Source organism: Pelobates fuscus, chromosome 9, assembly GCF_036172605.1.
Source record: "Pelobates fuscus isolate aPelFus1 chromosome 9, aPelFus1.pri, whole genome shotgun sequence".
In the NCBI taxonomy this organism is placed as follows: domain Eukaryota; kingdom Metazoa; phylum Chordata; class Amphibia; order Anura; family Pelobatidae; genus Pelobates; species Pelobates fuscus.
In genome coordinates this window covers 5,334,547-5,347,552 of record NC_086325.1, presented here as the reverse complement: position 1 = coordinate 5,347,552, position 13,006 = coordinate 5,334,547, and the positions used below count along the sequence as shown (strand labels likewise).

The following is a 13,006-nucleotide window of genomic DNA, read 5'->3' as shown; positions in this document are numbered from 1 at the left end:
TGCCAGAGTGCTTGGAGTCCTCAGGAAGCGCTTGGAGCATCCATTAACGGAGGTGCCCAGTCGGGGTGCCAGGTGATCCGTTACATACTACTTAACAAACCTTATAATAACGCAGAGAGAGGCAACGCAGAGAGAGGAGTCTGAAGAAGAGGAGTCAGAGGAGGAAGGTGGCTTTGAGGAGGTGGAAGACCAAACACAGCAGGTGTCCCAGGGGGCTTGTTGTCACCTTTCGGGGACCCTTGGTGTTGTTTGTGGTTGGGTGGAGGAAGAGACCTTCAATGACATCTGTGAGGACAAGGAACGGGACATGGCTAGCTTGGTATCCAACCTTGTGCAAATGGGGAGTTTGCGGTTTTGCAAATGGACTGTTTGCGGTTGTTTGCGGTGCGTTAAACGGGGAGTTTGGTCTGTCACTGTGAAGCGGGCGTAACCCTTACACTACCTGATCGATACAACATCATACCTGATGTTTTAAAGCACGTTATTCCAAAAAATTTAGGAATGTTAGGTGATTTATGCCCTTTATGGATTAAAACCAGACTCTCCATCAACTATGTAATTTTCCATGAAAGTTTTGCCATGGATCCCCCTCCAGTATGCCACAGTCCAGGTGTTAGTCCCCTTGAAACAACTTTTCCATCACTATTGTGGCCAGAAAGAGTCCCTGTGGGTTTTAAAATTTGCCTGCCTATTGAAGTCTATGGCGGTTCGCCCGGTTCGCCCGGTAATTCGCGTTCGCCGTTTGCGAACGGAAAATGTTATGTTCGCAACATCTCTAGTGAGTACTTATTCTACAAATTTACTATTACTTTTGACAACTGATAAATGAGAAGTTTATGTGAGTATTTTTGAAAGATGGTTTCCTTATGTTGATGTAAGAATTATTTTTTTGTTGTTATGTTTTACCATAATCTTTAAAAGCAATAGGTTCACACCTCCTATTTTTTCTTTATTGTGATTATTTCATGATAATAGGGGCCCTCAATATTGTTTTTAAAAATTCAGGTAACCTATTTTGTTTTGTTGTGATATATTTAAAGAGACCAATTTGTTAGGGGGTATTTGTATTCTGAGAAAGAAAAATACTGTAGAGAATCTCCCTATATAGTCTGTTAGAATGTGGACTGAGACAGACGATGGAGGAAGAAGAAGCATAAACCACCTTTTAGCCATGGATAAAAGGGGTGAAGTTGAATTCTTCGTTAAGACCCCTAGGAGTTAATGTTTGAAAAGTATGAATCCACCTTGATTCTTGTTTCAGCAATTTGAGGTTAAAGTTGCCCTTTCTAGAATTTAAGGTGATTTGTTCAATGGCCTGAAATTTTAGATGTGACGCATCACTGTCATGATTTTTCCTGATATTATTAGCCACTGGTGTAGATATATTGGTATTAGTAACTGTATTGACATGCTGCAGTATACGTCTTCTAAATTTTTTATATGTTTTTCCCACATACTGAATACCACAGCTGCAGGTTATGACATATATTATCTTTGTAGAGGTGCAGTTGATAAACTGTTTTATGCTAAATTGTTGTTTAGTTTGTGTGCACTCTACAATTTTAGAAGGTTTCACATAATCGCCGGCTTTGCAGTGGCCGAATTTGTACATGCCTTTGGTCGTGGCTAGCCATGTGTTTGCTGGTGGTTCTGGTTCCAAATGGCTATGTACCAACATTCTAACAGACTATATAGGGAGATTCTCTACAGTGTTTGAGCAGAATATTAACCTTTATCTAATGATTGTAAACAACTCATTAACTAGATATATTACTGGGTGCTAATATTTAATATTACAAATTGATGTCTGGAGTCCATTTAGTTCATTAGGAATTACACTTTTTTTTGTTGGTTTTTAATGATTAATTGTCATTTCTAGTTTTCTTGTAATAGAATTTGGAATGTTATTGTTATATATCAACAAATGTAAGTAATACCATTTGTTAACCCTTTGTTTTAAACATTTTACAGATCTACAAGGAAGCCACATTAAATGTATCATTCCACCAACATTCACTAGTCTATCAAAGTCATTGGAATGTTATTTGCAATAGGACTTTTGTAGAGAGAGTACACGTTACTTTATGTTGTCTATTCATATTTCATGTTAACTTATTGCTCAAGCTCTTTCTGTATTTTAAGCCTGAGTTTGCAATTCCCTCAAGTTGTACAAATAATTCTGACACAGTAGTTGAGAGTATGAAAAGTTAACATAGAAAGAACATTTTCTTGTGGAAAAGCACAGTGGAAATATGTTGTGAGGTTGTTCAATCTGAACGTGGGGTAAACTAAAGCGTATGATTTTAAATAGCCAATTTCAATAAGATTAGGGTAGCTCTAAATATTGACTGGCATAAACTCCTAAGTGAAAAAAAAAACAACTGAGAATAAATGGAATATCTTTAAACAAATATTAGAAAGGTCTATTTCTCAGTATGTACCATTGGGTAATAAATAAAAAAGAAACACATTGAAACTAATGCCTTAGTGGAAAAGTGAATAAAGAGGTTAAAAATAAGAAATGGACATTTAAAGCATTTACATCTGACAAACCAGAGGAATCCTATATAAGATATAAGGAAGCCAATAATGAATGCAAAAAGACAACTAGAATGCTTAAACTAGAAAATGAGAAATTGAGAGCCAGAGAGAGCAAAATCAACCCCAAAATATTTTTCATATACATCGATTCTAAAAAACAAACAAAAAATGAAAGTGTAGGTACACTGGAAACAGAGATGGGAGAGTTAGTTAATGAAGACCAGATAAAGGCAGACATTTACCTGACAGTATTCACCCATGAGTGTAGAAATAAGTGAACCTCTGTATTTAATCTTTCAAGATCTTTTTGTTTCAGGTATTGTACCGGAGGATTGGAGGAAGGCAGATGTGGTCCCTATATTTAAAAAGGGTTTATAATCCTTACCTGGAAATTATAGACATGTGAGCTTAACTTCTGTAACTGGGAAAATATTTGAAGGGCTATTAAGGGATAATATTCAGGAATTCAGTGGTAAGAACTTTGTTATTAGCAATAATCAGCATGGTTTTATGAAACATAGATCATGTCAAACTAACCTAATTGCATTCTACGAAGAAGTAAGTAGAAGTATAGATCAGGGTGTTGCAGTGGATGTGATCTACTTGGATTTTGCCAAGGCATTTGATACGGTTCCTCACAATAGGTTAGTCTTCAAACTAAAATAAATTGGTTTAGATGAATATTCTTGTTCCTGGGTAGAACATTGGCTTAAGGATAGAGTACGAGTTGTCATTAATGGTAAATTTTCAAGCTGGACAAACGTGGTAAGTGGTGTCCCTCAGGAATCTGTTCTGGGACCGCTTCTATTTAATATATTTATAAGCAGAGTGTCAGCGCTATGTATGAACGATATGCATTTAATCAATCTCTAAAAGTGTGCAAAAACACTTGTTTCAGGTAAATGGTGTAAATATAAATCTAAACCACCTATGTACCCTCAATCCGTGATATTTCTAATGCACAACATAAAATATATTATTAAACTTGCAAAAAGAGTCCAAAAAGTTCTGGGTTGGAGTCTTTGGAGGGTTAATCTTTTGTTGCAGTAGTGGAAATGTCATCCATAGAATACACTGAAGTTGTTTTGTAGATTTTACCTTAAAAAGACACAAAAAACTTTGCATAGTGTAAAACCGCTTTAATCATAAATAGATTCCCTTGCCCCCAGATATGGACTCTTACACTGTTTAGTGGTGATACTCGTCTCCAAGATATCACAATAAAGCATTTACAGGATCAGAGGGCTGAATAGCCGTTTTACTGTCCACTGACTGCTGGTTCGAATCTCCCGCCCGATCTCAGCGCTGATGGGGTGGAGTATAGCCTGTAAGCTGAGCTCGTCTGTGTGTGGTCGGTTCAAAAGCAGGCTGTCATAATCAGAGCCTCTGTGTCCTGGATGCTGCTCACACTTCAACGCGTTTCGCCCGTTTTCTCGGGCTTTTTCTCGAACTTGAAAAAGCCCGAGATTATGACAGCCTGCTTTTGAACCGACCACACACAGACGCTGTATACTCCACCCCATCAGCGCTGAGATTGGACGGGAGATTCGAACCAGCAGTCAGTGGACGGTAAAACGGCTATTCAGCCCTCTGATCCTGTAAATGCTTTATTGTGATATCTTGGAGACGAGTATCACCACTAAACAGTGTAAGAGTCCATATCTGGGGGCAAGGGAATCTATTTATGATTAAAGCGGTTTTACACTATGCAAAGTTTTTTTGTGTCTTTTTAAGGTAAAATCTACAAAACAACTTCAGTGTATTCTATGGATGACATTTCCACTACTGCAACAAAAGATTAACCCTCCAAAGACTCCAACCCAGAACTTTTTGGACTCTTTTTGCAAATTGAATAATATATTTTATGTTGTGCATAAGAAATATCACGGATTGAGGGTACATAGGTGGTTTATATTTATATTTACACCATTTACCTGAAACAAGTGTTTTTGCACACTTTTAGAGATTGCTTAAATGCATATCGTTCATACATAGCGCTGACACTCTGCTCTTAAAGTTATTTTGGTAAGATTTTTTAAGGAATTTTATTTTGTGTTTAGCTGCTGGAATATCTGTTTGATTTATTTTATTGTATATCTATTTTCGATTGCGCTCTCCTATTTCATTTTTTTTAATATATTTATAAATGATCTTGAAATAGGAATTGAAAGCCATGTTTTAGTGTTTGCAGATGACACAAAACTCTGTAAAGTAATAAAATGTGAGCAGGATATTGCTTTGCTGCAGAGGGATTTAAATAGACTGGGGAACTGTGCACTAAAATGGCAGATGAAATTTAATGTAGAAAAAGGCAAAGTTATGCACTTTGGAATAAAGAATGCACAAGCAATTTACACCCTAATGAAAGCGAATTAGGGATTACAACACACGAAAAGGACTTGGGAATTGTTATAGACAACAAATTAGGCAGCAATATGCAATGTCAGTCTGCAGTTGCTAAGGTTTTGTCATGTATAAATAGGGGGATAAATTCTCGGGATGAAAATATAATTTTGCCTCTTTTCACTGGTGAGACCAAACTTTTAATATTCTGTGCAACCTGTTCTAAAGAAGGATATTATGGCACTGGTAAAAGTGCAGAGACAGTCTGCAAAATTGATAGAAGGAATGTTCATTTAGTTATGAAGAAAGGTTAAAAAAATGCAATATCTTTAGTTTGGAAAAAACGATGCCTCATAGGGGATATGATAACATTATGCAAATATATTCAGTCTGAATATCTATTCATAAACAGGACTATACATACCACACAAGGTCATGCATTTAGGCTGGAAGTAAGGAGATTTAGTCTACGGCAAATAAAAGGTTTTTTTTTTTACAGTAAGGACTACAAGGATGTGGAATGCTCTACCTGAAGAGGTGGTTTTATCAGAGTCCATACTGATGTTTAAACAGTAATTGGATAAATACATGCAAAAACATAACATACAGGAATATCATTTCTAATTAGTGAGGTAATAGCTGCTTGATCCAAGGAGATAACTGACTGCCATTCTGGGGTCAAGAAGGAATTTTTCCTAGTTGGTTGCAAAATTGGAAGCGCTTCAGACTGGGTTTTTTTGCCTTCTTTTGGATCAACAGCAAAGTCAAATGTGAGGAAGGCTGAACTTGATGGACGCAAGTCTCTTTTCAGCTATGTAACTATGTAACTATGTAATTTTACAAACTCCAATTATTTATCCATTCCTGTTGGACTTCTGAAAGTCATGCAGACTCCAGAATAGGACTCCAGACATAACCAGTATTTATTGTCCTTTAATTGACTCTTGTCTTTTCCATGTATCAATTGTCTAATCTGATTTAAATTTGGGCTGATTGTATGATTGTATGAATTTCCGAATCATAAACTAAACAAATCACGCACTAGACCAGCATATTTGTTTTGATTTGTGCATTTGAATTCCCCCTGTGGTGACAAAAAGAAGATGATTGATGGCAAGGGACCAGTCAATAAATCATGACTAGATCAAATGAGCAGTGAACAAAAGAGAGGGAAAAATATCTATATTTATATGTTATATACTTAATAAATATATAATGTGGATACATATGTTGTCATAAGTTTTCTGTTTAGTGAATGCGTGAGTGCCCCGGACCTTGTACTTTATATGTAAATATAGATTTTGTTTTTACTGCTTCTCCTGTTTTTCCCTCTGTTGGAGACTTGTTCTTACTTGATCTATGAAACAAATGGTGGGAAAATGTTCCTCTCAGTGTACTGCAAAATACATCCATGATATTTTTATTATATTTTGCTGTACATGGATTTACCAATTTTTGCTTCCTTTAGGTTTGTTTGATTTGTTTGTCTGAATCTTTTTGGTGTACAAAATTCAGACAAGCTATGTTGCAATATGGCCGATATTAGGATATCCCAAAAATGGGGTTATCTTTGGATGAACTGGTTGAGTCGAAACATATTTTTTTCACATTGCACAAGTGTATTCTACATATGATGAACATTTCATGGTGACAATTAGGGGTATAGCTCAGAACTTTACTTTAAAATATAGGTATTAAATATTGATATTGATATAACTATAGCAATGTAATTATGTTGGTATGTTCTTAATACCAGAAAGCCATTTCTCTGATTTCAAACCATTACATTAAAGTTTTGGTTTGCATGTAAGTTAGAATAAGGATAGGTTTAGGTGACAGTTAAGATTTTTAAAACTTTAGAGTAAGCTGGAGTTATAACGTGCATGGGGTTAGGGTTCATTTAAAGTGTTAAAAGGGCACTTATTATATGGGGGCAAATTTACTAGTCACTATAATGATCGCCACTTTCTATGTCGACATTTTCAAAGTAAACATTTTTATCCATATATTTTATCCATGACAAAACTGTACATTCAAGCCATGCTCACACACAAGACGCCACCGATTTTCAGGATGCTTGTAATTTTCACATAACATTTACGATTATCATTTCATTCCTTCATGTAGTCTGCATTACAGTCTGCCATTTTAACTAAACAGATACATTTCAGCAGTTGTCAAATATGTCAAAGTGTTGTTGCTTGTTCCCTGGTAGGTTGATTTCTTTATATATTTAGAGTACATATGAACTTTAATAATGGTTAATTTCATAGGTTTATTGAAAAGGTTTTGTAGCATATCCTACACATATCCTTCGTCTTAGACCTGACTTCACATCTTTGTTTTTTAAGCTGTATATCAACGGGTTTAATATGGGAACGGCAGCTGTGTTAAAGAGAGCAAAGCATTTATTATAATCCAGGCTGTCCTCTGAGATGGGTCTTAGGTATTGGAGGACCAAGGTTGTGTAGAGCAGGATGACAACAGTGAGGTGAGAGGAACATGTGTAGAAGGCTTTACGTCTTCCAGTGCTCGAACGGATCTTCAGAATGGTTGCAATGATAAAAACATATGAGAAAAAGGTAAGTAGGAAGGGAGTAAGGACAAGAAGGAAAACACCTTCATTGAAAAACAAAGTCTCCAGAACAGACGTGTCACTGCATGAAAGTTTTATAACAGGCATGATGTCACAAAAGAAATGATTAATTATATTTGATCTGTAACAAGTAAACTCTGCCAATAAAACAACATGTGGCAAAACCTCTAATAAACTTAAAGTCCAACAGGCAATTGCCAACAGAATATACATTTTGGGGTTCATAACATTTATATATCTCAAGGGGTTACAGATGGCCACATAACGATCGTAGCTCATAGCTGTAAGGATTAATAACTCAACATTAACAAAGGCTCCAAAAAAATACATTTGTGCAATGCATGTGACATACGGAATTGTTCTGTTCTTTGTTACAAATATAATAAGGGTATTATGTAGAACAACCGTGGCAGAAGACATGTCCACTATGGACAGGTTACCCAAGAAGAAGTACATGGGAGTGTGAAGTTGATAATCCAAACAGACCAGTAGAAGTATGGCCATGTTACCACCAAGAGTAATAAGGTAAAGAAACAGAACTAGAAGGAAAATCGGCACCTGCAGCTTGGGTTCATCAGAAATTCCCTTAATGATGAAATACGTCACCACTGTGTGATTTAGCTGTCCCATATCGACTGTTAGAGGGAACCTGTATATAACAAGACTGCATATGAAAACAGTTATAAAATATATCTATACAATAGATATCAATTAAATATTTTTTAATAAGCACCATAACTGCAAAAGAAAATATTATCAACATTTTGCTATTATGACTTACAGAAATCTAAAAAGTTTGAACCACAAGACTTGAGTTGGGAAAATATTTAAACAATTGCTATGCCCAGTAAAAAAAACATAAAACAACGTAAACAAAATCTATGTATCCTATTGACAAGAGGGATTGCTTTCTGATTTGGGATCAGCTGTCATGTATTATTTTCTTTTTTAGTGTATAGAATATATTTTAATATGAATAGTTATTTTTTTAATATTAAGAAATATGTAAAGACATAATCTGCATTATTATCAATTAAGTGCAATATGCATTATTGAACTTCAATGAAAGGCAAAATTTGGTTGGCCCAATTATCCAACGCTATGTGAAGAAGGAAGGGGGAACCCACCTAGGGCCTCATGGGATCCTAATCTTTATCTGTTTATCCTAGTATTGACATTTACACAATAACATGAAAACATGTTAGAATGATCTTAGAATAACCACTAATACAAACCATAAAATAGCCACAAATAAGTCACCAGTCTACTATTCATTAGACAGAATCTCTTGAAGATATCAAATCCATTTTATCACGTTTTCCAGTTTTCTTGATAAACCTGTAGTTTTGTAGAAAATAACATTTTAGTTGGCAGAGGGGACCCATTTCTACATCTGTTATCTGATAGTAAAGATTCTACACTGAAAACAGATATTTTTTTATCTAGATGAAATGAAGAACTTGCTCAGATGATAAGTAGATCTTTTATTTTTTTCAGTAGGCCACACGAATGTAAAAGTGAAACAGAAACTCTCACACTGTAATAATAGCAAACATTAGATATATATTTATTATTTTGGTCAATCTCAGCCCAACCTAATCAATATCAGAAGCTTAATTAAAGATCACGATGATAGACTCTCTGCATGCTATTATCTAAACCATCGTGTTTCCTTCTAAGAGAGGATCTAGGAGAGGCTCTTGGCACCGGGGGAGAAAGAATGCACAGTTTTTATTTAATGTAATTTCTGTATGTTAAACAGTCACATTTTTACTTTGTTCACTTTGCCATGTTCTTTGTCGCATTCAGTTGTTTTACACATCTATATTTTGTGATTCTATATATTCACATGCAAACATAAGAAAAAGAAGAATTAATATATGTGTGTGTGTGTTTGTGTATATGTGTGTGTGTGTGTGTACCATGTAGTAAATGAGTAAATATAATTTAACGCATCGTAGAATGTTGGGCTTGCCCAGTCATTAGACAGGAGAAATGTTACATTGTAGGATAATGATTATCTTAGCATTCTGCAATTAATCTCACCTTCTCTGTTTTTCACAACTAATATTAAGAATATTACTTTCCATTTCATTCATTAGGAAAATGAAACCAAGATATACAACTATTGAGGAATATCAATAATTATAATTTCCTTATGGTGGTTTAACAAATCAAATTGCAATATGTTGTTTTACTTCTAAAAATGAATATAAAATAATAAACCAAATATGTTATTTTATCCTGTCCATTTGTTCTATAGAGGGCTGAATTGCAAGCTTCCGTTCATATTCCGATGCCAATGGATTTTTGTTTATATATAATATAAAAAGATTTATTAAAATAAATGTTGAGGGATTGACCAGAGAATTGTATATTTTATATTTGGCCACCTAATATCATATAATCTAATCTAATATCCTTCCTTTACTAATGTCTAACAATTACCATTTCACCATCTTCACAAATGAAACATTCAGTTAATTTAACACATGAAAAGCTAAAATAACATTCTTCAAAGTTTACCATAAGCTATTGACAGGGTTATTCAGTAAATTGAATTTTAAATTTAAGGTAAAATAGCTAAACTGTAATAATGTTCTGTCCGTTATCCTTCATGTTTGGCTGCTTTCTTAGTTAGTTCGGGTACTTTGGCATAAAATTTGAAATTCCCTGTGAATTCACTTAGATTTTTCACTTCAGTTAATAACCCTGTTAATTTCCAAACAATCAAACATTGGATATCGGGAAAATGCTTTGAAATACTTCATCAAATATACATAGATTGTTGTTCAATGATAAAATATTCTTTATTTACTGAATGGTAAATATGGAACAATAACAATGGGATTATACAATTTAGGCCAATATAGCCCAGCTCGAAAAATCACTGACTACATATTTGAGTTCTGTTAATTTGGCCAAATATTGTTTGTTTCCTTTCTCAATCTCTTGAATTTCCAATTTAGTGCAGATGCCAATAATGAATAATTTCAGAAAAAAATGGATTATGTGGCCACTGTTAATTCTTAGATTTTGCTATACTTTAATATCAAGTAAAGATTAAACAAAATCACTGTGAACATCTAATCTTTGCAATGCACTTAAATACAGCCAAACCAGCTTAACTTCTTCTTAGAATAAAGAAACAGTTATATAAAAACTACCAACAGGACTAATCAGCGTCTTCAAATCTAGTGATACTATAGTGGACGATAGGTTTTTGGGGGCCTTTTTTTGTCTTTGCTAGAATTCAAAGTGTTTTGAGTTATTTATTTTAACATATTTCTTGACCAAAGGTTAATTTTAGTAAGTAGATATACAGGCTGAAAGATATATCTACTCTCTCACTCTATAGCTCTTTCTTTCTCCGTGCCTCTTCCGGCAATTTGTGTCTTTCCATTCCTGTTAGTAATTTATCACCATTTATTTGTAAAACGAGCAGAGCTACGGAATAGATTTGTAACGCACAATACAACACAAAGGCCTCCATTTAATACTTTTGCAGAAGCTTTTGAAAAGAAAAAGACTTTTCAAATGGTCAATCCAGAGGAGTCACCCTTAAACGATTTTTGGCAATTTTGGTAGATATAGAATTTGAAACGATTTTCTAACAGATTGTGGTAATCTGAAAATCTTATCTAAAATTAAAACAATCATCTAAAACCCATCTTTTGTTTCTCTTTCACTTACCTGTAAACATCCATACTTTGTGTCTTACCTTTCTGTTCTTACCCACAATTTTTATAATTTTCTAGATCGTCACGAGGGACACAGCTAGAGGAGCTCATCTCAGGAGGCCAATTGATTCAGCAAGATTCTATATATGTTTTCAAATAACATCTGTAAACAACTCAGAACTCATTCAAATCGATGATTGGAAACGTTGTAGTTAATCTAAAGTTACTGATATTAATGGAATGATGATATTCAATACAACTTTTAGAAAGATATTATATTTGGGTGCCAGTAACTGACCTGTTACTCAAATAAATAAATCAAAGACAAATAATGTTAAGAGAACAGTGAGTATTTTGACATAAATGGATGTCTGGAAAGAGTTACTCAAGAGAAAACAAGTGTGTGACTATACATCAAACTTCAAGCAATTTACCCGAATTCTTCACTTTTACCCGAATGTTGACCATATATATAGGAATGAATAAGGACTAGAGCAGCGCTAGCCAAACTAAGAACATTAGGATGGGAGACATAACACCCGATAATAGGAGAATCCCTCCAACCCCCAAGAAAACTAGAACAAGTCAAACAACAATATACGGGAGCACCAAGAAAAATTCTCCAAACACAACAGTATATAATAATAAGAACAATAAAAACCACACAGGATATAACGAATAAAACACAATAAAACTTAAAAGAATAAAAAATACCAACTGGTACGGCACAGTCTTAAAGGTGGCAATAGATCTTCTAATGCTGGTATGGGACTTTATTGGTAGCTTCTCTTAAAAGCAGAATATGAAAAGGAAGCAAAAACAGAGGCCAACCGATAGTGCAATATGGTAGTACGAGTGTGTTTTTTATTGCTCTTATTATTATATACTATTGTGTTTGGAGTATTTTTCTTGGCGCTACCTGTATATTGTTGTTTGGCTTATATATACCGGAATGTGTGTACAAGGGAGTGCATGTATGCATACTTATACAGACATTGGGAAGTCTGTGATTGGACAGCCACAGAAAGTCTGGGAAGGGCCGGGAGGGGAGGGTTTGCGAAGGCTGCAGACAAGAGAACTGCAGGTTTTAAAAGATGTTTTTACATTTTTGCCCCATAAAAATATTCATAATTAAATTCACGCAAGTTTCAATTTGGGTATATCTACTAAACATTGATTTTTATTCACTTTGTATTTGGTTAGTGGAGTGTCGCTTTAAGTATTAGTACCCCATAAGTGATAACATAAATCAAGATACAAGGAACTTATTGAAATAACTTTGTAGCCTCAAGTATGTGGATGGATTCACAAGGATACATAAAAAAGGGATTCATGAATATTCAATAAATATTGGTTTACAAAATGAAATAAATAAAAAAATCACATAGGCAATCCTGGTTGTAATATATACTATCAATAATATAGCTATAACACAGAGACGGCTGAACTTCACTTTATATACTCTGACATCTAGTGGTTAACCTAAGATATTTGGACGTTTTTTACTGAATGAAAATGTCAAAAGTATTGTCATAAGGCATTGGAAAGCTATAAACATTGAGGGCATTATATGGTAATTATGCTATTTTTATTTCTTTTTTATTGTTTTAATCATATATTGTTATTAGAGAGCAATGGGATGGAAACACAATTGTGTATGCAATATACGTATTTAAAATGTATATTTATCCCCAGGTTCCATGGCTCCATAACTTAGAAGTAGCAGATAATGTAATTCTTAACAAGACATAGGTAAAGTGTTAATTTACCCTGTTACATATTATTTGTTTACTCTACAATCACCACCAGAGATCGTCTAACTCTAAAGAGTTTGACTAGTTAGATA

The 13,006-nt window shown here is 34.4% G+C and overlaps 1 protein-coding gene across 1 annotated transcript; it reads right to left on the bottom strand.

Moving 5' to 3' along the window:
• Window positions 1-3,117: 3,117 nt before the first annotated feature.
• LOC134573419 (olfactory receptor 5AR1-like) lies at window positions 3,118-8,110 on the bottom strand (the record flags this gene model as incomplete). The annotated part of the gene is made up of 2 exons (XM_063433176.1): window positions 7,192-8,110; window positions 3,118-3,140 (listed from the first exon to the last, which is right to left on the bottom strand). Coding segments are annotated over exons 1-2 (942 nt in total), but the record flags the coding sequence as incomplete, so codon positions are not given.
• Between the last annotated feature and the right edge of the window lie 4,896 nt (window positions 8,111-13,006).